This window comes from Cryptomeria japonica, chromosome 8 (genome assembly GCF_030272615.1).
Source record: "Cryptomeria japonica chromosome 8, Sugi_1.0, whole genome shotgun sequence".
NCBI classification, from domain to species: Eukaryota; Viridiplantae; Streptophyta; class Pinopsida; order Cupressales; family Cupressaceae; genus Cryptomeria; species Cryptomeria japonica.
The window spans coordinates 261,610,259-261,637,299 of NC_081412.1; the positions used below are offsets into that span (position 1 = coordinate 261,610,259).

The window sequence follows — 27,041 nt, forward strand, 5'->3', positions numbered from 1 at the left end:
CGGAAAGTCAGACAACAGACAAAGACAGCCAGAAATGGGTCAAGTGCTAGAAATCCATGCCTAAAATGGAAAGCTCGGGAAAACACTTCAAAATCATAGGAGGTCAAAATATTCCAAGTCTGGGAGATTAAATGATGGAAAAATCCATGAATCCTTGGCATTAGCAAAATTCTGCCCAACTATGTAGTCAGGCGCCAAACTGGAGAAGGCAAGGACAGATGGAAAAATCCATGAATCCTTGGCCAGAGCAAAATTCCGCCCAAGTATGCAGACAAGTGCCAAAATGGAGAAGCCAAGGACAGATGGAAAAATCCATGAATCCTTGGCATTAGCAAAATTCCGCCCAAGTATGCAGTCAGGCGCCAAAATGGAGAAGGCAAGGACAGATGGAAAAATCCATGAATCCTTGGCAAGAGTGAAATTCGGCCCAAGTATGCAGTCAGGCGCCAAAATGGAGAAGCCAAGGATAGATGGAAAAATCCATGAATCTTTGGCATTAGCAAAATTCCGCCCAACTATGCAGTCAGGCACCAAAATGGAGAAGGCAAGGATAGATGGAAAAATCCACGAATCCTTGGCCAGAGCAAAATTCCGCCCAAGTATGCAGTCAGGCGCCAAAATGGAGAAGCCAAGGACAGAATGAAAAATCCATGAATCCTTGGCATTAGCAAAATTCCGCCCAACTATGCAGTCAGGCGCCAAAATGGAGAAGGTAAGGACAGATGGAAAAATCCATGAATCCTTGGCCAAAGCAAAATTCCACCCAAGTATGCAGTCAGGCGCCAAAATGGAGAAGCCAAGGACAGATGGAAAAATCCATGAATCCTTGGCATTAGCAAAATTCCACCCAACTATGTAGTCATGCGCCAAAATGGAGAAGGCAAGGACACAAGAAAAAATCCAGGAATCCTTGGCCAAAGGAAAATTGCGCCCAAGTATGCAGTTGGGTGCCAAAATGGGTTAGGCAAGGACAGATGGAAAATTCCATGAATCCTTGGCATAGTGAAAATTCCGCCCAAGCTAAAAGTTGAAATTTTGCCTAAGGCATGGAATCCAAGGAGTCAAGGAGGAATAAAAAGCAAAATTCCCCTCGAGCAAATTTTTGAATTTGCTATTTTTGGACACCAAATCTCAACGGAGTATGGAAAATTTTATAGATTCGGAATTGGGATGAAATTCTCCATCCAATGAACCTGACTCCTAAACTTTAGGAGGTCCCCTAGAAAATAGGGATGTTGAAAAGAAGACATGGACAATTCACAAAACAATTAATTCCTTCCTCAGGAGGAATTTCCGCCCTAGCCTTGTGGAGGGCGCTAGAATGAAGAGTGCATGGAGAAACAGGCAAATTGCAAGAGTCCTTGACCAAGGCATTTTAGTGCCCAAGTGAGAGAAGGAGCGCCAAATAGAGGAATGCAAGGAATCCATGGAATTGAAAGAATTCCCCACCGAGTGTAAAATGCCGCCTAGAAACACAGGAGTGTGCTAAAATGATCTTCTTATGGACAGTGCACAAAGAGATGAATTCCTTCATCGGGGAAGAATTGCACCCAAGAAGAAGAAATTCTAGGAAAGGTAAAAAATTGACTAAGTGTTTGAAATTTCTTCCTTCAAGACATAGTTCTTGGAAATTATGAAAATTGGCTGCTAAGGTATGAAGAATTTCCTTCCTCAGGGTAAGGAACAAATTTCTTTCCAAAGGAGAATTCCTCCACAACAAGAAATCACATCCAAGGATGAATTGAAGATAAAATTTCTAAGGCAAGGAAGGAATCAGGGATGAACTAAACAAGAAATTTCCCCCAGGAAAAGTTTTTAAAAATCCATTCCCGGGCATCAAATCACATCCACATTTCAAAACTTTTTACAGATTTGGATTCGTATGAGAATTTTCTCTCCTAGACCGTGGAACCCTAATTTGGAAATTTTCCTAAAAAATAGGAAATGTGCAGAATTGATGAAAAACCTTCTCTGAGCAAGGAAAGTTGAAGAGACTTCAAGAAAATTCTTCCTGAATCGAATTTTCCATTTCCAACAATTCCAGATGTGCAGGAGCGGATATACGACGACGGGGTCCACTTGCATGGCGAGGATCTATTGAACACGTGGCAGTAGAGTGGCGCATTCATTATCGGAATATTTGACCAAATGGTGACCTGGTCATTGCATGTTGAATTTATGGCAGATTCCTTTTGCATGCAGCCGCCGCATGTGGAAATGATGGATCATTTATGACATAATGGGGTGATTTTTGCATGGATGAATATTCAACGCATGTTGGGCGAATTTGAAGGAGATGGTGCATTTAATGCGCAATGGATGCTATTTTGGGTACTTTTGAATTAATTGTATATGGGCATGATGGGTTATTAATTGGAGATTCCCACCTTGTTGCACCTTGAGTGGGGAATCTTTAGGGCAAACCCTAATTAGGGTTTTGCATGTAATCATGGCTTGAGGCCTATATAAGGGGGTGACCCCCTCATTTGCAAAGTAGGAGAGACTATCGTCAGAGATTGTTGCTAAGAGTTTTTGAAGCAAACACTTAATACATTGTTCCATTGTGGTGTGTTCTTGTGTTGTTTTGGAGCTCGCATGGTCTCATTCTCTTCATAGATTAGATTTGCTTTCATGTTGTTAGACGATCTAGATTTGATAGGATCGCTTGGTGCAAAATTCGTGCTCATACTTTTGGTGTGCAGCTGATTGTTGCATACCGTGCAAAGTTAGCCTGAGCCTCTGTTATATGTGTATGTTTAACTTCGATTATCAGAAGAGATTGTTCGATTTGATGATTTCTCTTGATGATTTCTCTTGATGATTTGAAAATATTTAACACACCCTCTGAAGATTGCACCGCCTTCGTGTAGTTGTGCGTTGCTGGCACAACGAAGCGTGGTTGGATTTTGTGCAAGTTATCCCGTCTCCTTGTTCATAGGATTAGATTACTTTTAGTCTAGTTTTCCTCTGCCATATTCCTATTTACTTTCCGCATAATTCAAAATCCAAAAGATCCAAAACTAGAGCTTTCATTGCAAATCATCTGTACAAAAATTATTGAGCTTGCATAAGTTTTCTTCAACATATGTAAGGTCCCCTTGGGTTATCAGCAAACCCATCAAACAACTGAGTCACGTCCCTGCACTGAAGGAACCTTGGAAATTAGCTGTTTGAACTTTAAGTGACCCTAGTATACGGACTAATCTTGATCAAGAGAGGATAAGGTGACTGTTGGTGACTTTTTCTGTGTTAGACACGGTCATAAAAAACACGTCAACATGACTCTTGCTGCTATTGTAGACAAGGATAGCCCAACTGACTATGATCATGCAACAATATGCACAACTTGAAGTATCGCACCCCAAATTGCAACCAATTCATTTACTTTGTCAAACACTATAACACTGTAATATCCCCAATAGGATATTATGTAAAATTCTGATCTTCAAACTTTCTGATTTTCTGCCCTAATTTCTGATTTCCTTTTTATTTTCGGACTGATCAGACACTTATAGTAGCCAATAAATAATATCAAGACACATCAAATTATTATGCCAAATGGTTCGCCCAATATCAGAGATGAAATACAACATGAGATACACAATATATGAACAATAAATGCACACCACAAGTCGGAAACTTTGATGATAATTCTGCTGTCATAAGTCTGAATATAGAAGTCTGAAAGTACATCCAAACTTGGGCAAAAACATGACAATCATGCCCAGAAATGCTGCAGTCCCAAATCAGATTAATACCTAAGATTTATACATACCAAATCATGGCAAAATGAACAACAAATGTTGAAATCGTGCTCCTAGGAGTGGCACCAAGTTTAGGGCATGAAACCCTAATGCAAGTTGAACACAAACCACCAAGAATGCTGCTCCAAATGTGGCACTCAGATCTGCTCCAAGGGCTGTTACAAATTATGGTTAAAGGAAACCCTAGGCCAAAAATGCCAAATGGCTTCCTCTCAAGTAGGAGCTCCAATTAGGGCACTGTCTAATGCAAGACAAATATCAAAATGACTCCAATAGAATTAAAGATAGACTTTTCACACAAACCCAGCAAGTCATAAATCTGATCAGCCACCTTGATCTTTCTTTTCCTTCACAAAATGATGGTGAACAAACCCTAGTCAACCTGCAATGATGTATTCTCCAATTGTCTACAAATAAAATGAAATTTGGACACAAATCTCCTTTGTTTAATGTCGAAACCCTTAGCCGTCCAAGGTATTATGAAAATATGGCAATTAAACCTCCAAATCTGAAGCAATATTTCTTCCACCTGCAAATAAACTTCAAACGCTAACTGATTGAAGCTCCAAAATGATGTAAAACCTACAAATATGCTCAATGATGAACCGTGGGTGGATTCACCTCTCAATGTGGAGTTGGGTTTTTGTCTAATCCACTGATTTCCAAGGGTTTTTGTCCTCATTTTTCCTATAAATAAAAGCCAAAGCTCTCAAGCCTCTCAGAGAGAATAAATTAGCCAAGTATATGTCAAATGAGCTCTCAAGTGCCTTTTTATAATGCTTTCATCCCAACGCCCTAATTAGGGTTGCACATTTTAAATTAATAATAAATTCACCTTACGACTCCCTTTGGCGCTGAAAAGATGATTAGTTCATTAATATTTTAAATAAATACGTTATAACTCCCACGACCCCAATATTAAACTTTATATTATATTAAATAATGTTAGTTAAATATTAAATTTAACCTAACATTTAACATTATTTAAAGAATAACTCTAAGCATCACTAGTTGCGAATATATCTTCAATTTAAACAATCACCGGCTATACAAATCCCAAAATTGAAGATATTGCATGTTGAAGCTGATGGGAGATTGAACTATGACTAACTGCCAGAAATAGCAGTTACTATAAATATAATTGTTGAAAATAGTAAGTCATACCAGATTCCCAATTAAATATAATTGATAAAAATAGTAAGTCATCCCAGATTCCCAATTAACCAAACAGTGTTGAAACTGACAATTTCTAAAATAGTAACTTACTAAAAATATTAAGTCTCGGACGAGTTGTCCAAAATCATTCCAGAAAGTGTCCTTCAATACATCCTTTGAGCTCATTGGCGACATCAAATACCCCCTCTGAACCAGATGACAGAGATCCTAAAAGACAGTACTGGCCACTTTGCAAGAGGACCTGAATGTGGGGACATTACACAACACCACAAATATACATCCATTTTCTTCTTTTTTTTCCACTGTTCTAATTTTTTTCTCAAAAGAGCCTAAGTTCATTGTATATAGCTTTGTTTGAAACATGAGATTTTGGTACTCAATACATATAGCTTAAGCAAACTATGAACAAATAACTTAGTCAACTGAACTAATCTTCTAACATTTTTGCAACAACAAGGACTATTCGATATCTAACACTTGCTTATCTAGAGTCCATAGGTGTTTATCTATGTAAAGATCATGTGAAACATATTGCTAGACACCACAAAGTGTGGCACATCTAGAGGCTATCCATCCAACCTATGTGGTTTGTAATGAAGATGGATCGCTATATTTCTTACCAAAGAATTCATAGACTTCTTGGAACCAATCACCATAATTTTGAAGTTATTCTTTGCAACTTGAAGAGGTTGTACAAAAGAAATTGTAGAACAAGTTTTTGGGTCCAATCAGGGATTACATGGAAAAGCACTTATGAAACTCAAATTCTCCATCTTTGACCATGTGCAGTGTCACCACATATGCATTGGCGTTTATTTGTCACATTAGCCACCCTTGTACTTATAGCAATATAGTCACAAACCACAGGTAGTTGCATGTCATGACCCCGGCACACATTCATTGTCACTATCCTAATTAAGTAAATTAGGAAAATTGTCTTACTCTGTAAGACTTCAAATTTTCAACTTCCTAAATCAAACTAAGGCAAATAGGGATGTGGAAAAAGCAAGAAGGATGCATCAATTATATGTTAACAACAGCATGAAGGATGTATCAATTATTGGTTAACAAGAGTAATTAAGATAAGAGCAGCGATCTGATAATTTGAACCCAGCAGTTGAAGAGGCATGTCCTTTGCCTAAGAGGCATGCAATTGAGTCGATAAACAAAGGGTAACTTAAGGAAGTGATTAAGTCAAAAAAAGGAGAGCAATTGAAGAGGCATGTCCTTTGCCTAAGAAGCAACACTCCAAGAGATGTCTCCCCTCATAAAAGACATTAACATATTAAATGGAGAAAAAATAAGGAAAATCATTAGGAAGAGCAGAAAAAGTAATAAGACAGTAACCTGGGGAAGGTAATAAAGACAGCGATCACCATTACTATCTATAACAAGCAATATACAAAAAGGGCATATTTAAGTATTGCAGAGCAGCAATACCAATCAGCAATTGCACAAGACTAGGGCAGCAGACTATTGCAACGAACTCTCATTATTTATCAAACAGCTATCTCATTTCTAATAAAGCAGTGATTTCCCAATAATGATCAAGGCAGAAAGATCAATATGTTAACAACAGCAGTTAGATTTGTTCAAGGAAAAATAAGCAATTAGAAGAGACGCCACTCTTGAAGGAAGGGTGATTGCAGGAAGGGACTCAACCCTTCAGTGACAAGAGAAGGATATTTAAGGAGGGCCTTTGACCTAAGAAAGGCATCAATCAGATTGGAAGGTAGTCATTTATTTGACCAAGGCAGAACATGGAAGAAGATCAGTACTCTCCTAATAGTGATCAGATCAGATCTGGACCGTTATTAATCAGCAGGCAGTGACACTCAGGTTCATTGTGGTATGCATGGATATGTGGTTAATACTTAATATATGAAACCTGATAATGTTTTTATGCAGGATCTTCACATATTAATATAGGCTGTTATATGTATGATTATGTATAATGATATAGGCAATAATGTGAAACATCTAGATTTCCAATCTAAAGGAGCACAATGAGGGAGAAATTGTTATGAGATCCTCCTCTAAGCACACCGCCTAATGGTGGATGACGGATGGTCCCATGAAGTGAAGGGGGGCAAGGTGTATTCCACCCTTGGGCTTGGAGGGGAAGGACGCTCCAGACACCCTATTGTGGCTTCCCCACCAACCTCAACAAGGGTTGATTATAGGAATGGATTCAAGGGATATTTGTTTAAATGTTGCAAGCAACCACGATAGTGTAATGAGGGAATACAAGGAGGCGAAACAGTTATTAGGTCGTCTCCTAGGCACGCCACCTCATGGTTGTGACTAATAGTCCCATGAGGCCAAGGGGGTGCAAGGAGTGCCCCGCTTTTGGGCTTAGAAGGGAAGGGTGTTCCAGACACCCTATTGTAGTTTCACCTCAAAACCTCTACCATGGTTGACCATTGGATTAAGGAGCCCAATCATAGAGAGGAGAATAAGGATGGCATGATGAAGGGGAACAGTTATAGGATTCCTCACTAGGTACACTACCCCATATGAGATGGTGGAAGGCCACATGAGGCCAAGAGGGATGGTATATCCGCTCTTAGGCCTAGGGTTGAGTATCTCTTGGACACCCTATCATGTCTCCTTATCCAAACTCCGTTATGGTTGAACCCTAATAACAAATTAGATATGTTATACGATTATAATGATTATGGATATACTCTAAAACCCTAGTAGTGGTTGATCTTATGAACTGCATCTTCAATATTTGTCTAACATGATTGCAGGATCTCAAAAAGGAGTTATATAGTTTTACATCTTTTCGGGTAAAGTTATATCTCTAATTATATTATGTTCCATGTTTATTTGAATTTGTGATTCTAGGGTAATCCTGAAAGGGGACATTACATTGCAATAAATTATTATATTAAAAAAATGTGCTATAGTTGTGGTTATAGCTCCAAGCTTATCATATTAATAATTCATTGAACTGCAAGAATATCATTGCACCCAAAATAAGAACTGTTAATGATCCAAGGAATACATGTTTGTAAATAGGAGTGGCCTGCTCTTCAAGCTCTGCTTTTTCATTAATTCTAAATGCATATTTATACATGGAAATTTTGTTTGCTGTTAATAAAACTACTACCTAGCCTTCATTCAACATGAACTACCTAACCAGCTAGCATTTTATCTTCACTACTCGATCACAAATTCAGTCTCAGTTTATTGCTTGGACTCAGACCTGACCACTTTACTTTTACATGTTGATAAACTATTAATTTTTGAACTCAACCTAAGTGACCTAAAACAAAGGTAGGTCTGCCAATTAGATGCATGGAGTCCAGATTTGAAGTAGGTTTTGGTATTGATGGTGGGATCATAATTTAATTGCCATAAGTAAGAGTCCACTTGTTAAATACACTAGACTAGCTTTCAAAATGCCTGTGAACTTACTTTTCCAGCATGACTTGTACTACTCAAAATTGGACTACTAAAAGTGACTTAAGCAATCGCTAAATGCACAATATCATGACTTAGTATTTTACATCTAACAATATTGATAGTTGCTTTTAACATTTTAAGCTTGGTTCTTGTATGAAAGTTTGCATCATCTTGTTTGCTTTATTTAGACATCATTTTTGAGGGTGATCCAAAATGGGTGTTAACTCTAGTGACTTATCATTAGTGAGCCTGCAACCTTCATTTAGTTTAAAAGGCCGTATCCTTATTTTCTCTCCCCTGCAACAACAGGTAAGAGTGGAACTTCTGAATGGGATCTGACAGTGAGCTGATATGCATGATATTGTTCTTACATCCATCTATTTTGTTGATACAGAAGCAAATAAGAACAGATAATGCATGTTTTTCAATATAATCCAGTTGCCTGATAATTAGATTAAATTCTATGGTAGAACTGTAGCTCGAGACTAGGACTTGGCCAAAACTCAGCAGGCCAAAATTTTGGCTTGGACCTGGGACTACAAAAATTTGAGAAAACCATATAATCATGCACAAAACTTAAATTAATCCATGAGATGCACAAAAAATGAATTTAGAGAACACATGAGTCTATTTTGATTGTCAATTTGTCATAATTTAAAGATTATAATGTGTCAGGATACGTGACTTTTGAACATGCCCAAATTTTTAAAAGTATAACATCCAACTGCAATGATCAATCTACTGCTTCCTTCCTTCCCTCCTAGTGCTATGTAATGTCCCCTTTTTGGGAGGCTGTCAATTTCCAATGATGAACATACATCACTATTTAAATCAGATTAAATTAAGAAATAATGAATGTTCCATAATATATTTGATTGTTAACCTACTTAAGCCCTGATTCCTTACTTCTCTCCTAACATCAATCCGAAGGAGGATGGGGAATTACTTGTCATAGGGTGCTTGGAAACCATCTACAAGCAGGCTCCCTCAAGGCATTGGGAATGCCTGTTCATACCCATCTCGGGACTCTACCTAAAGGCATTGGAAATACGTGTCCTTACCCATCTTGGAACTTACCTACCTTGTGAGGATTCACTCTGCCTCTCCCTACACAACACCAACCTCTCCTCATAAGGGGTTATAGTGAGTGATTAAGGAATAGGCTATGAATATATTAACTTCAGTGGATTATGAATAATTAGGAATATATATATTCTGATTACACCATTATAAACTGTTATTTATACTATGGCATACACACTAGACCGTATATTGATCCCCTTATTCCTAGCAGCATTCATATATGATATTCTGTAAATTAGTGTGGATCCATAAATAAGTCACAGGATACGTATTTGCTGTTATATCATGCATACCCACAATAATATATATTTTATTTCTTCCTGATCTCTTTCTTGTGATCAGTATCAAATATATTTTATCATTGCTCTTGATCGATCTGCCTTTTCTCACTCTCATTAATCCCCTTTCTGCCTATAATATATCTTCCTCTTATATGTCTATATCCCTTTAGAGATAACTCTTCTCAAATAGTCACAACCTTTCCATTAAGTCATAACTTCTTCCTATTAATCGCACCCTTTGGCTTAGGAGTAATGCAACTAAATGTTTATTATTTGTTTGACTAAGTGTTATCGTCATCTACTGATTTGCTGCCCTTCATAGATCGATTAGCAAATATAATCGCTGATATTTAGTCTTTATTATCTCCAATGAATATGATCGCATCTTTCCTTTCATTGGTTTATTCCTCATTTTCTGATTTGGTCGCTGATATTTTGTCTTTATTATCTCCAATGATTATGATCGCATCTTTCCTTTCATTGGTTTATTCCTCATTTTCTGATTTGGCAATCGCTGTCTTAATCCATTTTTCAGGACTTAGTGACTTAGTTAAGATAGCAAGTATTAATACTGCCTTTGCCTAAAAACATTTGTTACTATTTAGTGGCTGTAAAGGGAGACAGATCTGACATGCGTCAGATTTGGTCTGCCACTATATATTACTTTATAATTAATCTAATTTGCCTCAATTTGCTGAGATACCAACACAGTCTCATTTTATTTAGTGTTTTTTTTTAATTAATGACAAATTGCTTGAAATCGGCTAAGGAGAATTGGTTATTTATTTAATAGCAGTGAACTGAATTTATTCATTTTAATCGGGGACATGACATGCTAAAACTATCTAGCTTTAAATTAGGAGGTAAATCAGAATCATCATGAGTAGTGAATGATTGCTCAGTCATGTCTTCCTCCAATGTCTCTGTTGCTGTTGCTTCTTTCTCCAATTCATGGAGATTTTCCTCAGTGAAAATTACATTTGCATCTTCAACAATCCAATCTGTATATGGAGTCTGGATTAATGTCATCCAAATTGATGGCATCATGACCCTCAAATGTGTTTGGTTTGAAACTGAAGATTGTATTTGGTGAAGCCAAGGTCTTTGAGTTGTGCCTGGGTTAATCTGTTTCTCTTTGTAGTATTAATGCTCTCAAATATGCCCCAAGTGCACTCACATGAAGAGTGAAAAAACAGAGCTAGGATTAAATCTCTACACCACACCTCCAATCAGTCAATAATCACTTTGCCTTATGCATTTGCACCTGCTGAAGATGAAAATGAGGGAAAAAAAGAATTGCATCTGGTAATTTTTTTTCTACAGCCATGTTTTCCTTGAAACTCACTAAGTCCAATTCTGGAACTCACAAGTTTCTTGCCCAGACTTGATTTTCCCAGAATTCGGTAATGGTACTTCACAATATTAGTCTGCATGAGAATTCAGTAAAGAGACTCAGCAGGCACATAGAAGTCTTGAGTAGCAATCAAAATTTGTGCAGAGTGAAAATCACCGTATCTCCTTGTCTGTACCAGCCGTGAGGAGAAGTGACAAATTTTAGCATATAGCAACAAATTCAGATTTAACTGTATATGTAATGGTTAGTGGCCTGTCAGTGTTGTCCTGCCAAGGTAATCTTTAAGTCAAGAACATGAACTCTAAACCTTGTCAATCAGTTGCAATAAATCTGCTTTGAACAACTTTACATTTTATCTATTGGTTCAATTGAAAAGTAGTCTTTGTTGTGTGGATGATTACAGATTTAGTGATGCAGCAACAATTCTTTTGAGATGGGGCTTGGCAGCAGATAAAACTAAAGCTATCTATAGTCAGTGCAAGGTACTTCCATCTAATACTTGCAGTAAATGTCATCTCCATTTTTATTGGATGCTTCATGAAATCTTTAGGTGGAATTCTTTATGATAATCTTGTAATCGAGTTTGTAGTTTGGTTGGTCTCTACTACATTATTTTGGATAAAACTTTTGTTACTTTCTTCATATTATGCTACTTCCTTATTAAATTGTAAAGTGATCATGGACACAAGTTAGGAAGCTGGGGAGAGGAGTGAGGCAGTTTGATGTAGAAATTATTATGCAAGAAACACACGCAGAGCTGTTGCAATAAGAGGAACTTATTATTTTAAGTCCGAGTTGACAAGATGGAGTAGATTCTTTAAAATATACTAGAAATTGTTAGATACAAGCATGCTATAAATCGTTAGATTCAAGTAAGGTCATCTTCTCTACAGATTAACATATTCATGTATAAGTATAAAAATCTGGTCAAAATAGTCTAGAACTTGCTAATAAGTAATTTGTGTCCGTTGAATGCAAATGGTTTGGGTGAGGGACTACACATGCTGATGTATGCAGACACATGCATGGTCCTGAAAATGTCCTGTACAAACAAGATATGATGTGGTAAAGGTCTCTATGGTTGATGTCACGTGTTTGCATTTGCTAGAAAAGCAGAGCAAGACAATAATTGAATGAATAAACAGGTAGTTAGTAGTTTGTCTTGTGGGCTTCTTGCCTACCTTTGTGGAATCTGTTTACCAACATGGCGTATTTTTGATCAAGGTCTAGATGTGCTGACTGGTGTATGTGTTTGCTTTTTTAATTTAAAATTATTTAGATCTGTGAAGGTTTTAAGTCGACAAACTTAGGGTGTTATTTATTTCAGGTGGTCATAACTAGAAATCAAATTATATTAGTTAGTATACTTACATGCCACTTATTGATGGTTTTATTTCCACTTAGATGTTATTGCAAAGATATTCTGAAGCAGTTTGTAGTATTTTTGTATTTAAGATTTTTTTTGATTTGGTGATAATAGTGTTTTTCTTATAGAAATTTTTCCCCTGCAATATATATAAAGTTATAAACAATGATACTCATAGTTGCCAATAAACAAAATATCTAAACATCCCCTAGTTTGCAAAAAAAGAAAATACTCATAAAATCATAATTTAGTGTTATATAATTTTATCAAATGTCAATACACAACAAAAATTACAAACAATGGTGGATAATCTTCATATTTCTCTTGATTGAGAGCATCAAAGTTAACATATGTTTCAAATTTTCAATTCATTTGAACCATGATCAGCTACAATGCCACTTCCACTAGCCATGTGCTATGTAGAAGTTTTCACATCTATAGAGATTTCGGCAATCTATGTAACAATAATGTCTAAGTTGGCACACTTAGGTGTTAGATTCTAATTCTTCATCACCCCAACATTGAAATCAGGTTTCTTATGTGACAAGAGATGCAAGTTGAAGAGGACAAAGACGAAATCATTAGTTTCTTTTGCACCCATTTGATTGCACTTAACTGAGTGGATAAAGGATCATGCACTCCAATTCCTTTTAGTTGAAGAACTCACAAACTATAATGACCCCTTCCCTAACTGCTCCAGCTTTTACCTAAAAACATAAATTACACAAATTAGGTCTAGGGTTTTGAAGCTTACCAAATCATATCCTGCTTAACATAATGAAATCTTGTATGTAGATCTTGTACACAAAGCATGAGAGCATATACATAGATATACATTCAGCTTATTGTTACGGTTAGATAAAATTTTATTATTATTCAAATACTAATTCTACAATACATCAAGGTTGGGGAAAGAGACATGAAGAATTCGCTTGGAGCCATTTCTACACCAAGCCCAAGAGAGGTTGCCTTCTCCAATCCTCTTGCTCCACTATATTTCATGGAGTCTTCAGACAAGAGGATAAAGGGACCAAGAGCCCAGATTTGGGGATGGCAACTAGTGGGGGTTTAGGAGTGGATACCTCAATGGGGGGTAGTGCCCCTCTCGAAAGTCTAGGGGAAGCACCCCTAGTAGGGTTGAGGGGTAGCTCGGGGTCCCTAGAGAAAACCTTTATGGTCTATGTCATTTTCACAATTTTATCACTTAAGGGTGAAATTAGGTATTTCGACACTTTTTTTTATGTTTTTTTTCGCTTTTTATTTTGGTCAGTTCATTGGTTTGCTTGGGTCCACCCAAGGTTTGCCTTGGGTACCATAGGTTCTTGGGACGGACCCCAAGTTGTCTTGGCCCCAAGTGGACTCATATGGGTATAGGGGGGTTTTGTTGAACCCTACAAGAGAGTTCCTTTGAGTATCGAGATTAATTCTACTCAAAATTATGCATTAGCTACCACATCTCTCTAGCAATATCTCTTCTAAGTTTCCTTTCAGCTCTGATATTGAGTATACTCAAAATAATGCGTTGGTCACCACATCTGTTTTTAAATTTAATAGGTGAGTTTTGGCTTGAATGTGTTTAAGACAAAGGTATATCTATACGTATTATTTCTTCCCAATCTCTCATTTGGGAGGGAAGTGCAATAATGATTTCTATTTAGTGACTCCAAAGTCTTATCTTTTCAAGTTGACATCTCTAAGTTTTTGTTTTGTATTTTAGAATATATGTTAGCATCATGGGATATATGTTAGTTTTATATTTGTTATTATTGTGTGATCACATAGGTTGTAATTTGTTTCACGTAGATTGCAGGTCGTTGAGAGTTTTTTCATAAATAATAGGATTTGTTGTTTTATTCATTGGCTTACATAATTAGTCACTCTGCAATGTCATATTCACTAGCTCGAGAATTTAATAATAATAATATGGTATCAAAGCCTTGTCAATAGCTGAGTCTATCGGAAGATTGTTTTATTTTTCTGATTTGATATTATATTGTGGGATGTTGGCCGCTAGTCTAAAAGTGAAGTGCTATTTACAAGTGTAGCACTGGTTGGAAAATGAGAAAAGTGTCAGAAAATTCCTTTAGAAGAAGACTTAAGCTTATAGCAATTTTCTGAGCCTAAGAAGGCATGACAAAGGAGGAAACTGGAAAGAGGGTATGTGGCGTATGAAAGTGAGACGCCAGTTTGCTATTTGACTTTGCAACAAAGGAAACAGTGATGCTTCTTCTTGGAGATTTGCCTAGTAATTGAAGAGGTGTGAGTTTGTTTGGTCCGTGATTGCTGAAATGCATCCATTATTTTCTAGCTGACCTATCATTGCTGCATCACGGTGTTTGTCGATATTGGGTAAGGGAGTAGCAGAACTGAACTGGGAAGTGGATTTCTTTTTTCCTGTTCGAACTTTCTTTTTGGATATGGCCTGGATTGTGTTGCACCCGAGCTGGAGGATTACAGAAGAGCAACTTGAGCTTGCTTTCTGTCAGCTTGCTGTCTATGGAAGCTTCCACACGAGAAATTTTGAAAATTAGATTTTTTGGTTTTGTTTTTGTTTTATTTCTGTAAATTTTGACTGGGAGGGTATTTTTCTTGAAACTTGGTCACTCTCCTTGTAAATTTGTTTTGCCTCCAACATTGGTCAAACTCCCAATTTAATTTTTTTTTAACCATGAGGAATTCTTTATTGAAAAGTTACCACATTGTGTCTAGTGGAGTTGAAAACATCCTTGTAAAGTGGTTTTATTTCATCTCTAACAGATCTCTTGATTTAATTGTTTTCGTCAATCCCAAGTCTAATGGAGTGTGTTGCCATGGTAGGAATGCAAACTTTGCTTTTGCCTGATTCTCAGAAGTTGAGTGTGACATTAGATAATTGTGTAAATTATACATTTAAGAATGTTCGGTATGTTACTGACATGAAAAAAAACCTGCTATCTATAAGTGAGATCACTAAGCATCCAATTCTTTATGTAAAATTTCAAGGAAACCAATGCGTGGTAACTACTCTTCAAGATAACAAAGTGGTTGCTGTTGGCATTGGTGAAAAGAAATTGAATAAATTGTTTGATCCATAAACAACCAAAGCAAATACATTTGCAGCAGTTGAGAGTACCAGTAAACTATGGCATGAAAGGTATTATCATTTGAGTTACAAGTATTTGTCTATGCTTAGTAAGACTAATATGGTGGATGGGCTTCCATCCATTTAGGAAAGTCAAAAAAGTATGCATATGGTGTCAGACGGGCAAAAAACGTCGACATCAATTTTATACCAATTAGGCATGGTAAGCGAAAAGGGCTTTAGATTAGGTATATGTTGATTTGCCTGGTCCTATGAAGACTCCTACAGTGTCTGGTGCAAAGTATTTCTTGTTACTTGTTGACGAGTTTCTAGAAAAATGTGGATTTATTTTTTGAAGAACAAGTCAGAGTGTTTTTTAGCTTCGTGGCATGGAAAGTATTTGTTGAAAATCAAACAAGTAAACTAGTCAAGACACTGAGATTAGATAGTGGAGGTGAGTTCATCTCTGATTAGTTCAAGAAATTTTTGCCATAAATTAATGTTAGCATTTTAGAATATCTGTTAGCATAATGGGATATATGTTAGTTTTATATCTGTTATGATTGTGCTATCATTAGCGCTTTGTTGTAAGTTGTTTCACATAGGATGTAGGTTGTAGGGAGTTCGTTCCTAAAGAATAGGATTAGTTGTTCTATTCTTTGGCTTATAAAACAAACCATTCTTCAATGTAATATTCATTGGCTCAAGAATTTAATAATATTAATTTCTTCCTAAGCAATCATTTGGGAGGGAAGTGTAATAGTGACATGGAGTTAATGACTTCAAAGTCTTATCTTCTTTGAAGTTGACATTTCTAAGTTTTTGTTTTGTGTGACTGGACAGTAGTGGTAATGCCTCCTAGTGGAAGACCATATTTCCTAAAGAATTTTGATCGTATTTATAGGCAGACATGCATTCTTTATCATTTATGATAAAAATTGGTATGTGAGAAATAAAATGACAAATTTCATTGAAGGCTGAAAAAAATGTTGGTCATTATTCACATGAATGTTGCTGTTGCATTTACAGGGTTGAAAGGCATGGTAAAATTATAACAGCCATCAATTGTTTTAAAGGTTTTTTTATGGAACAATGATTTCTTTAATATAGCATGGCCATAATTGCCTTTCAAGACTATCTTGGCTAATGCCATGGCTTCTTTGAAGATGTCTAAAAGGTTGTTTATTTGGTTTAAAGTATGTCTCTTTTATCGTAATGTTATTTGGCAAAAAGGTTGTTTATTTGGTTTGAAGTATGTCTCTTTTATCGTAATGTTATTTGGCAATCATTAGACAACAAATAAGGATTTGTCTTTCTTTTTGACTACTAGTATGATTGTGCAGGATGGAGATTTGGTTTTTTATGTATCCTTTCTGAATTACCTCATGGAGCTGATATTTCAGCCTCTTGTTTTCAGCATAATTAGCTAATATAAGAGTTTGGAAGTTGGTTTGTTACTAGATTCAAGTTCAATTTGATTGTCTACATTTTTTAGGGCGATTCCTTGTGGTAAGTCATCTAGGAAGATGTCCTTGCATTGCTGGAAGATGTTCACCATTTTATATGAATTTGATATCCTAGAAAGAATGAAACATGCAATGTACATAATTATGTTGAAACAAATGAAAAATGTGCAACATAAGTTATATGGTGGGTTCTAAAATACCTCAATATTCTATATTTTTAGAGAAGAATATCCTTGAGGTAGGGTCACACGATAGGGGATATCTCCAATAGACCACTCACTATGAGAGATGAACCGATTAATTAATGAACTACAATACCTATTATCCAAATACATAATAATCGACACAATTCATTGTAATAATATGAATCTCCTATATATGACCGTGTTTCTCTTGTTTCTTGCCTCTCGATGATTGTACCTTGAACATTTTACTTACTTGGACATCTATACTCAATTAACTTTATAAATGAAAGAATTTAATATTGAATTCTCCTAGCTGCATATGTGTTGACCATATTTTTAATGGCAGCTTTATATCATTCATTCACTTCCCAATCATCAACAGCAGGTACATGCCAGGTCTCTTCACATACAATTTAGGTTAGTTGCATAAGCTATTATGGAACAATTGGTAACATCCTGTCATACCTCCCATAAACATGGGTGAATCTGCTCGGTTTTGAACCTGAACGTCATATCCCTCTATTGATAGGAGCTCTTACTCTGTCAAGTATACTATCATATGGCTAATAAATCTACCTAAAATTATAAGGCCTTTTTATCATAATTGTTGTTTTAAGCATTAGGTTCTGTGAAGGAAACAATATGTTCGGCATTTTGATCACCAATCTCCATTAAATGCCCTTTACTTCACACAACAATTCTTTTGCCATTTGGCATGGCCTCTACCTATTTGAACTATTCAGTGAATATAACAGCAGACTATTGTACCTTGGGCAGCTTAAGCATTCTCTCAAGCAAAATAAAAATGTTTGGCTTGTTATCTCTATAAGTTTGATGAATGTTGTTGGATAGTCGCCAACAACATGTGGTGGTTGCAAAATGAAACCTGTACATCTCTAGCTTGTGTCCTAAAATTCTTCACCCAGCCAATTTTTCTAATGTTCTTGAGCATGTTTTATTAGTAGTTAATGCTTATTTTCATGGATATATTCTTCTTTTCAGCCATAATCATTAAGGCAGGAAATGCACTCTTGCTAGGGCAGATGATTCTGATACCCAACACATATTGAAACTCTCTTTTAGTCTCGCTCTTTGTAGAGTATCCATAAGGTCTGATATTGGGACATTGGCTGCCTGAGACCATCTCTAAAATACAGTCTTGCTCCCTACTCATGCTGCTGAAGGATATTTTGCAATATATGTGGAACAGATTGTGGCTCCCCATTAAATTCTAGAGGTTGCATTTGTGCCACTGTGCACACTCTGCCCTTCTTTTTAGAAAATTTTCCATTTTATGGGAGTTAATAGGTGGTTTAGTAACATCTTGAGTATCTCAGGTAAATAGTTCTTATCTTCAAGGTAAAAAAAAAATGTATATTTCTTAAGAATCATTAGAAATTTCCTAATTGTTTGAGTAAGTGCAACCTGAAGATAGGATCATTACAAATATTTTAAATCTATGAGTCTAGGGCAGTGTCTCCACATTTAATGTACCTTCTATCAACAGTAGTGACTTCCAAGTTGGACATTTGATAGGTTAAGCAATTTAGATTTGTTGCCAGCTTCTTAGTTATAAACTTTTGTGCTACGTAAATCAACAATATGATCATCTTCTGCTTCTTGTGAAGCATTCAATCTTAAGGGTTTTGGGGGTGTTAGTTCCACTCAAGGCATTGAGGGAGACGTTGGGATGTATCTTGTTTGATTAATTTTTTTTGAAACTCTTTAGGGTTCCCTTCCTCTTGTTACTTATTCTCGGTTTCATTGAATGCCAATTTCTCCATGATTATGAGACTTTTCTTTGCACACTTGTGACCCTTGAACCATTTGCTATCACAATGTTGGCAGAAACCCTTATCTTGTCACTCATCCTGTTGTGTGTGAGATAGTAAGCTGCATAAGAATAGTGATGCTGATTGTCTCTCTCTCTTAGTCTTAATAAAGATCCCTAAAAGTACCTAGGACTAGCCATATTTCTGATTTCAATGATCTTAGCAATATGTATTGCATTGTCCATGGTTTTTACTTTTTGGCTTGTGGATCTTTAGCAGAGTTGATGGATACTTCTTCTCCTCTATCTAGATCCATGTGTCAGATATGAGATACGGATATGATACTCTTGTGTACAGAATGGATACTATATCTAGAGATATCCATATATGAGCTCATACTTGAGCTGTATCCAATATGTCTGGTATGGCATCACACTATCTGGTGCTCTATCCAGTTTGCAGTTTATGCAAATATATTCAGAATTTGTTGTAAAAGCATTACACACTCACACATATACATACACATACATATATATTTATACCACTACAGATGCAAAGATAATATAACAAAATGAATATTATTCAATAAAATATAAAAAACCAAGTATATATATCATTAAATATTTGTAAAGATATGCTCTATAACCTTAGATTTATAAATAATTGAATATACATATATTTTTATAATTGTTGTATCAAACTGTATCTATATAGGAGGATCTTGAAAATTTGCTGTATCCATATCTGATACCATATCTGTATCAGATACTGTATCTGTTTCTGTGTGGCTCTGATTTTTGGCTCATATTGAGTTAAACCTTACAACCCAACAATTCTCACCAGTGACCTATACCTTTGGTTACAATCCTCTTGCATAAATGAATCTTATGAATTGTATCTGTAGCAACCTTAAGACTGATGTCCTAGACTATTTTTGTCTTTTGGTTGTGCCTTGGTGATGTCAAAACAAAAAAATTCATCCCTTTGAAATAAAAGTGTAGGAACAAAAACAGTTAAAGGCTTAAAATAGATTTCAGCAGGAAAATAGAATCAATTAAGTTTTCTGAAAAATGCTGCTGCTAGGTCTTATCACCTGATCCATGAACATTTCAAACTTGTTGCTCAAATAGGTTCTCTGATACACATTGTTTGGATATTTTCTAAATTATTTTAAAGAAATAGCAGAGGTTCTGTGGCAGCAAGAATAGCAATGATATAGTAGAGCATAAGACATTTACATAAGAGTTGCGGAATGTGAAATGAGAGCAAAAATGTTGACATGCTGAAATTTGATAGCTGAGCCACTTTGAGGGGGTGAACTCCACATAAAATAATCCAATTGCAATATTTCACTGTTAGGATTCTATTATATGAAATCCTATTCCCTTTTGTAAAGCTGTGATTAAGTTAGGGTAGTCCATAGACCCAAATTTGTGCAATCTCAACAAGAAAGAGAAAAGCTAATAAACTATGAGAAGATTGCTGGAGGATTATCTGAACCCTATGTTGGCTACTTATAACCTGATATTACATGGTGAAGTTGATAACATGCTGTTATTCGAGGCATAATAATCTGCAAGTTAAACTTTGAATATGTCTTTGAAGCACAGTACGTGCATGCATCTCTTCACATATAAGAGTTTTGCAAGTGTTTCCTTTCTGAACATCTACTTTTAAAAGGAGAATTGAGTAACATGGAATGGGATGTGATAAGCAAGAACAATTTTGCCAATTCCTTCAAATGTCTTTTCAGGGATTTTCCTGTTATAGGCTTCAGTAATAGACATTCCAAGCTTACTTTTAAATTTGGAAACCCCCTCTTTTCTTTACTTTATTCCTATGTGCATTCCATTGATCTACAAATGATTGAGGGGCGGTAGACACATGTTCACTAAATAAGTGCCTTAAATATCTATTCCAATCACAGTCTGATACATTCTGATTCAGCCTTTTACTTGAGGGGTATTTTTCACAATTTCAAACTTCATTCCTGTGATGTGGAGGAGGTGTTCTCTAACCTTGCTGTATCTGCCTCAAAGAATGATATTGCATATTTGACATGAACAATGATGTGAAGGTATACTTTTGTTTGTTTGTTTCGGTGGTTAAATTGTCACATTATAAATAATAATTATTTATTGGTTGAAATGTCCCTTTGCATATATCTTCAGTATTTTCATAGGGATATGGCGGCATGGGGGCTTGCTGTGATACCTCCACTTCCCATTCCACTGCCTCCACAATCATCATTACCACTCCCTGTTTTGAGCCACAGTTTTATTGACATAACATGCAGCCAAGCACACAAAGTGCTGTCTAGTTCTTTTTGGTATCAGAAAAGTTTTTCTTTCATTATATTATGATATAATTTTGCTGATATGGATGAAGATTTACCGGCTTTATCGTGTTTTCTAAGTTATAAATGTCAAATACAATTTCAAAAAGACTTAATGTTGTAGTGGATTACATATTGTTGGAATGTTTCATGCAGGCATATTTGAGTGCAATCATTGTGTATCTTTATGCACATGACTTCAAGCAAGCTGAACAGTGCTATAATGATTGTTCCCAGTGAGTGCTTTGTACTCTGTACTTTCATAATGCTATATGCAAGGAGTCTTTAGTCTAGAGAAAAACAATGCAATGGCAATTAAACGCAAAGAACCATTTTTTTTTGAACTTCCATCTTAATTAGTTTCCATAGGTTTAGCATACGTATTTTTCTCCAGAAATCTAGCTGAGCCAAATTCCAGAATGATATGCTCTATACTATGTTGTAATGTGCTCCATTTTTTATTTATTTTGAATCCCTTCTCATGGATAAAATTTGATTTTGGAGGGTTAGATATGAACAATGATCAGGATAAAATTAATTTTGTTTATTGTTTCATAGGATCAATGCCTTTTCAAATAGCGATCAAAATTATTGTGCTGAGAAATTGCTTCAGGCATACAGAGAAGCTGATGTTGAAGATATCAAGCATATAGCTCAATCAAGCAGCGCCATCTCTAATCTTGATCACATGGTATTTCTTTGCCTGTCCTTTAAATTTGGAAACACAGACTAAGTCTAAAACTAAATAATGCACAGATTATGTACCAGAGACTGCGGATTTCCCAAGAAGTTTGATCTTCTGCTTTGGATTTGTACCCTTGATTGTGGTATGTGACATTGTCTGACAACATTAAGACTGCACATATAATATTCCTGATAGCACTAGGATTGTATATTGAATTTTCCCTGACAAAAGGATGCCCTTAAAATACTTAAGTTTCTTGGATATATGATTGCAGAGGTCTGACAACCATTTATTTGGAAGTGTAATCAGCTTCAAATGATAGAGATGCAACTCAAATTAATAGATGCTCTTAAGATTCTTTTTGGTTGTCTCAACAAAAAGGTTTCCTTACTTGGTAACTTGATCCCACCATGGTTCAATTAATTAACCTAATGTCAGGCAGTAAAATATTAAGCGTGCAGCTCGTTTTTGTGTTGTTTTATGAAAAACTCAGGCAGTTTCAGATGCTAACTTTAGAGTCTATAAGGCCAATTTTATCCTTTTTGAGCAAGTTTCCCAACCAATACTATATCTGAGACTAATTCTTCAGGAAGGTTATTTTATGTTCATCTTCAGCTGTCTCCAGCTGTTTCGTTTTCCAGTCTCTTTTACTGAAACATCATTGCAATCAATGTTCTCATGTTTTCTGGGGAATGCTAACTAGTTACTAAGTTAAGAACAAATTGATAAAAATTCAAAGAAACTTTTGATTCTGATGATGATCCAATTCCCTTTGGCTGCTGAAACAATCGTTTCCATGAGGTTTTCTCATGTTTTGTGATATTTCAACTAAAGGTGACTATGATTCTGTTATTTCGCTTTGATTTTCCTCACATCTGTAATTCGTTCCTAATATTTGGATGAAATTATGAGGAAACTTAAGAAATTCTATCCATGATAAACATGCTGAAGTGAAGTGTCTCCTTGTCTTGAAATCTTCAGTGGCCCTTCATAATGTTGGAAATTTCCAATCTTTATCCAATTAATTAATTTTAAAGCTTTGTTCTCAAGTTATGACATATGTGGTGAGATACTAGGCTTCGATTACTACAATACGAAAATCTGAAATGAAGCAAACTTATGTGGAACTACTATGATTAGATCCATCTACTTTATGATGGTAAAAATCAGCCAGCACAACATGCTTAACACCATCATAAGTAAAGATAACATCACCATAAGATAGGAGCAAAGAGACACAAATCAGGAATATAAAAGCATCACACGAAACAAAATTTATGTGGACAAACCTCTGTGAAAGAAAACTTCACCAAGAAGAGAGGGCAAGTATGCATTATCTTTAAAACAAGATTACAATTTGTCAGACACTTCCATTCCATTCTACTCTTTCCCTCCGCTATGGCAGCACCTATGTACTTGTGAACAAGCTCTCTGAGCTCCAACCTGTTCCTTCGTAGGTTCTTGTATCTGTAGTATAACTCTATATTCTATTGTTCCACATATTTTCCACATCCACAGAGCTGAATTTATAGAGTTGTAAAGAGGTCAAACTTGGCACCCAAAAGATGACTCTTCATTCCAAATGTTCCATCCTTTTATTTGTCTCCTAGGAATGGGTAAGGACACAGGTTTTGGCTCCAAAAAACTCTCTCCAACCTAGGTGCCCAAACTTGGAAATGAAACATCAGATGAAATGTTAGAAATGAAGGATTATCAAGAGACAGCTGTTGCCTCTTTCCAAACGCCCACTAGGAAAAGCCCAACAATCACATTTTTGTCCTTTTCACTTGTCTTTTACCATCCGATTCTAGGTGTCCACATTTGGAAAAATATCAATTAAATATTACGTGCACAACTCACTTTTATCACTGCTAGTGAAACTTTTCATCCCTTATGAATGCATTACAAACAATGGTGAATAAAATATTACAAATTATTTTTCCAATACACCATAAGTGCCGAGTGACACTTTCCAAGGATGTTTGAACCATGCAATATGACATAGGATTTACAAGATAGATGGCATCTTAATCCTTACGTTCTTTCACTTGACATCATACATTGTAAATACATCTAGGGGAATCACAAACAAGGGAAAAACATTACTTAGTCAATCGCATACCACTTGAATTGTGACCATGCTTTCAAAAGTATACTTTTGGGTAGGGTTTTGATTTTGGTATTTGAAACATTAGTAGCTCTCAACTTACCATAATATCATTTTTTTAGGCTGTCTCCCCATCCCTGACTATCACCGACTCCCAATATGGAACTTGTAGAAACATTGTTATAAACTTGCTTTCTTGAGTGTTTTACCTTATATATCTCTCAAAAGGTTTAATGCAGGTTTTGTTTATTTCTTTTGGATATGATTATCCATTTTGTCAGGAAACACGGTTCTTAACAAGATGTGGGTTGATCACAAAAATACAATTTTGTATTGTATTGCTAAGCACTGCTTTATTTGCTTGTAGATTATTAGGCTTGCAAGAAAGCTACCCACCGGCGATATGAATGCAGTTTCTTCATCTGCTGCTATAGATGAAGAGCCTTTTAATGAGGACGATATGACATAATAGTGTTAGTACTCTCTTGCACATTCTTATCTTAAAACAATTTTGGTTTTTTTTGAAGTTACGAAGTTACACAGTCCTAATTAATATGGATCCTATAGAAGTTTCACACTGCTATTCATATTTCCATATATTTATGTACTGTATTGCATTAGTTAATTTAAATTTACATCATGCAGGCATTTTTTAAAGTGGAAGAGCAAATTTATGTAGTGGTGGGTAGCTGGAGATCGCCATCATACACGATAATTATATGCTTTGTACTTCAAGTAATTGCATGACCGTGTATTTTAGAGTTTTGGAATTGGGTTGTTCAACATCACATCGTTATGTCAACATATTCATGTTTGTATGAGTGAATTACTGTTAATAATATATGTAAAAGATATTCAACATTTTTATTAATAGAATCTGTTTTTTCTTGATTTTATGTTTAATCTTGTAGTTTTAAATTGTAGGTTATTGTTGACAATTTTTTTTAATCTTATTTTAAATTTCAACAGTTTTTTTAAAAATTATTTAGATTTTGTAAAAAGAATATTTAAAATTATTTAAATTTGATTTTAAAATGTGCAAAGACTTTCCTTAATATATGAACTATTTGATAGATCATTAATATACATATTCTAAAGAGAATTGTTTTAGAACTCTGGGTATTTGAGAATTAAAAAAAAAAAAAGATTCATGATGAAGAATTTATGAATTAACTTTCACTAATAATAACAATAGAGAATTAAAATGGGAAAGAGTGGGATAAGAGTGGCATCACATATTTGTAGAACTCATTCTACAAACAGATCGATCACAAAAAGAACAATTTCTTATGTGAGTTACTATGAAATAAATAAATAGTAAAAAGAGTATTGATTACCATTATTATAATTGACCTTTGGTAGACTAAACATTTATTTTCCATCATCAATATCGAGCTACCTTATAGTAAGTACTTTTTCACATATCATGTGATAAAAATCAATTGGTTATCACGCAAAAATTAAACAAGGTACATTTCTTATTCTCAACGAAAGATTCCGATAAGTGAAACCCTGGTTATGGGAGTTACTTTTTAAGTCATCAAATTGTTTGAAAAATTGGGTGCCAATACTCGGTGCAATAATTTCATTTTCTTATGACAGGTTTTAGATTTATTAGTTGTTTAGTGTATGTAGGAAGAATAGAATGTACTGGTTCTACTTCTATTTAATTATTTTAAAAGCATTTGGATTTGCTTGCATACCATATTCAAGAGGAGGTGTGGAATGTTATGAGATATTTTGGAATTTTTTATTAGTGATGTTTTAAGTTTGAATATGGATTTATAAATGTAGTGCTGGAGAAAAATCAATGTTTAGATAGGATTAAAATTTGAAATCTTTTTGAAAAGTTGTGTAATTTCATATATATATAATGTTAAGGCTTTTCAAAGAATTATGTTAAATAAAGTTGATGAAGCATTGATGTAGCATTGATGTTGTTATAGAGCCATAGAACATGTGCTTGTTGGTTTGTTGAAAGTGATAAATATATCATTAGTCAATGTGCGAAAAGAGGGGAACTCTTATGTACAAATTGTCTATGACTTCCAAGGTCCAAGTTCTTGAATTTTAGGCTTCCTTTTCATCCTTGGTTGTTTTAGCTTCTTTCATGCTCGTCAATCTATAAGTGAAATGTTTGGGGTCAAATTAATCTTAGATGGAGTTTGTAGTGTTGTGTATCTCTTCTACTGGGAGTTATTTGTGAGCTTTGTTCTCGTACTCATGATTGTATTTGGGTAAAGAGTTCCTTGGAGAGTTGTAAATTGGACTTGGGAGAGATTTTAGTTGTTCTTGAAGGCTCTTAGATAGCCTATGGGTTGAGGTCATTTGTATTGATGTCATTTTGGATTATTTAAATCAACGTGACTTGTATTTTGGTGGAACTTTTATCCCAAAGGAGGGTTTCACCATGTTATTTCTTGTCTTCATTGTTTATGGTATTTTTATCCAATTTCTTGTTCTTTATTGCAATTTGATATTTTGTAAACATTAGTCAATATAATTGCTATCATAATTTTTTCTTTCTATATTCTATAAGTTGATGACTAAATTGTTGTATAACCTTGAGAGTTTACATATGAGGTGGTATTAGTTATAGTTCTTTCCTTATGAAGTTTGTTGTGGTTGAATTTGCAATTACACAACATAAAACAAGTTGAGAAGCTCTTTGCCTTATTAAATTATGATAAATAAACCATAAGCATAATATGGAAGCATCCAACCTTGACAAAATACAAGGTTCCTCAATCCATAAAGTATTGTTTTTTATTTATCTAAATTTGTGGAGGCTACAACATGTTGAATGGATGCCTTAGTAGAAATTAATCTCGTGGAAGAGTAAGGAGACAACCCACTCCATGTAAGTAGAAGGTGTCCAAGGTGATTTGAGTATTCAATGCATGCCTCGACATGAATGCAAGTAAATAGACAAGATTAACACATCAAAATTCAATACTAGGAAAATAAATGGGGCATTTATTCTAATGTTACCATA

General features: G+C 35.3%; 1 protein-coding gene across 1 annotated transcript in view; it reads left to right on the forward strand.

Annotated features, from left to right (window-relative positions):
* Positions 1 to 24,937, forward strand: part of LOC131066498 (gamma-soluble NSF attachment protein) — a 43,729-nt gene extending 18,792 nt beyond the window's left edge. The window contains exons 6-10 of the mRNA XM_058001268.2: positions 11,473 to 11,551; positions 21,411 to 21,490; positions 21,813 to 21,945; positions 24,414 to 24,519; positions 24,692 to 24,937. Of these exons, the coding sequence (XP_057857251.2) occupies positions 11,473 to 11,551; positions 21,411 to 21,490; positions 21,813 to 21,945; positions 24,414 to 24,515 (394 nt within the window). The 3' untranslated portion in view covers positions 24,516 to 24,519; positions 24,692 to 24,937. The remainder of the gene's footprint in view (positions 1 to 11,472; positions 11,552 to 21,410; positions 21,491 to 21,812; positions 21,946 to 24,413; positions 24,520 to 24,691) is intronic.
* Positions 24,938 to 27,041: the final 2,104 nt, after the last annotated feature.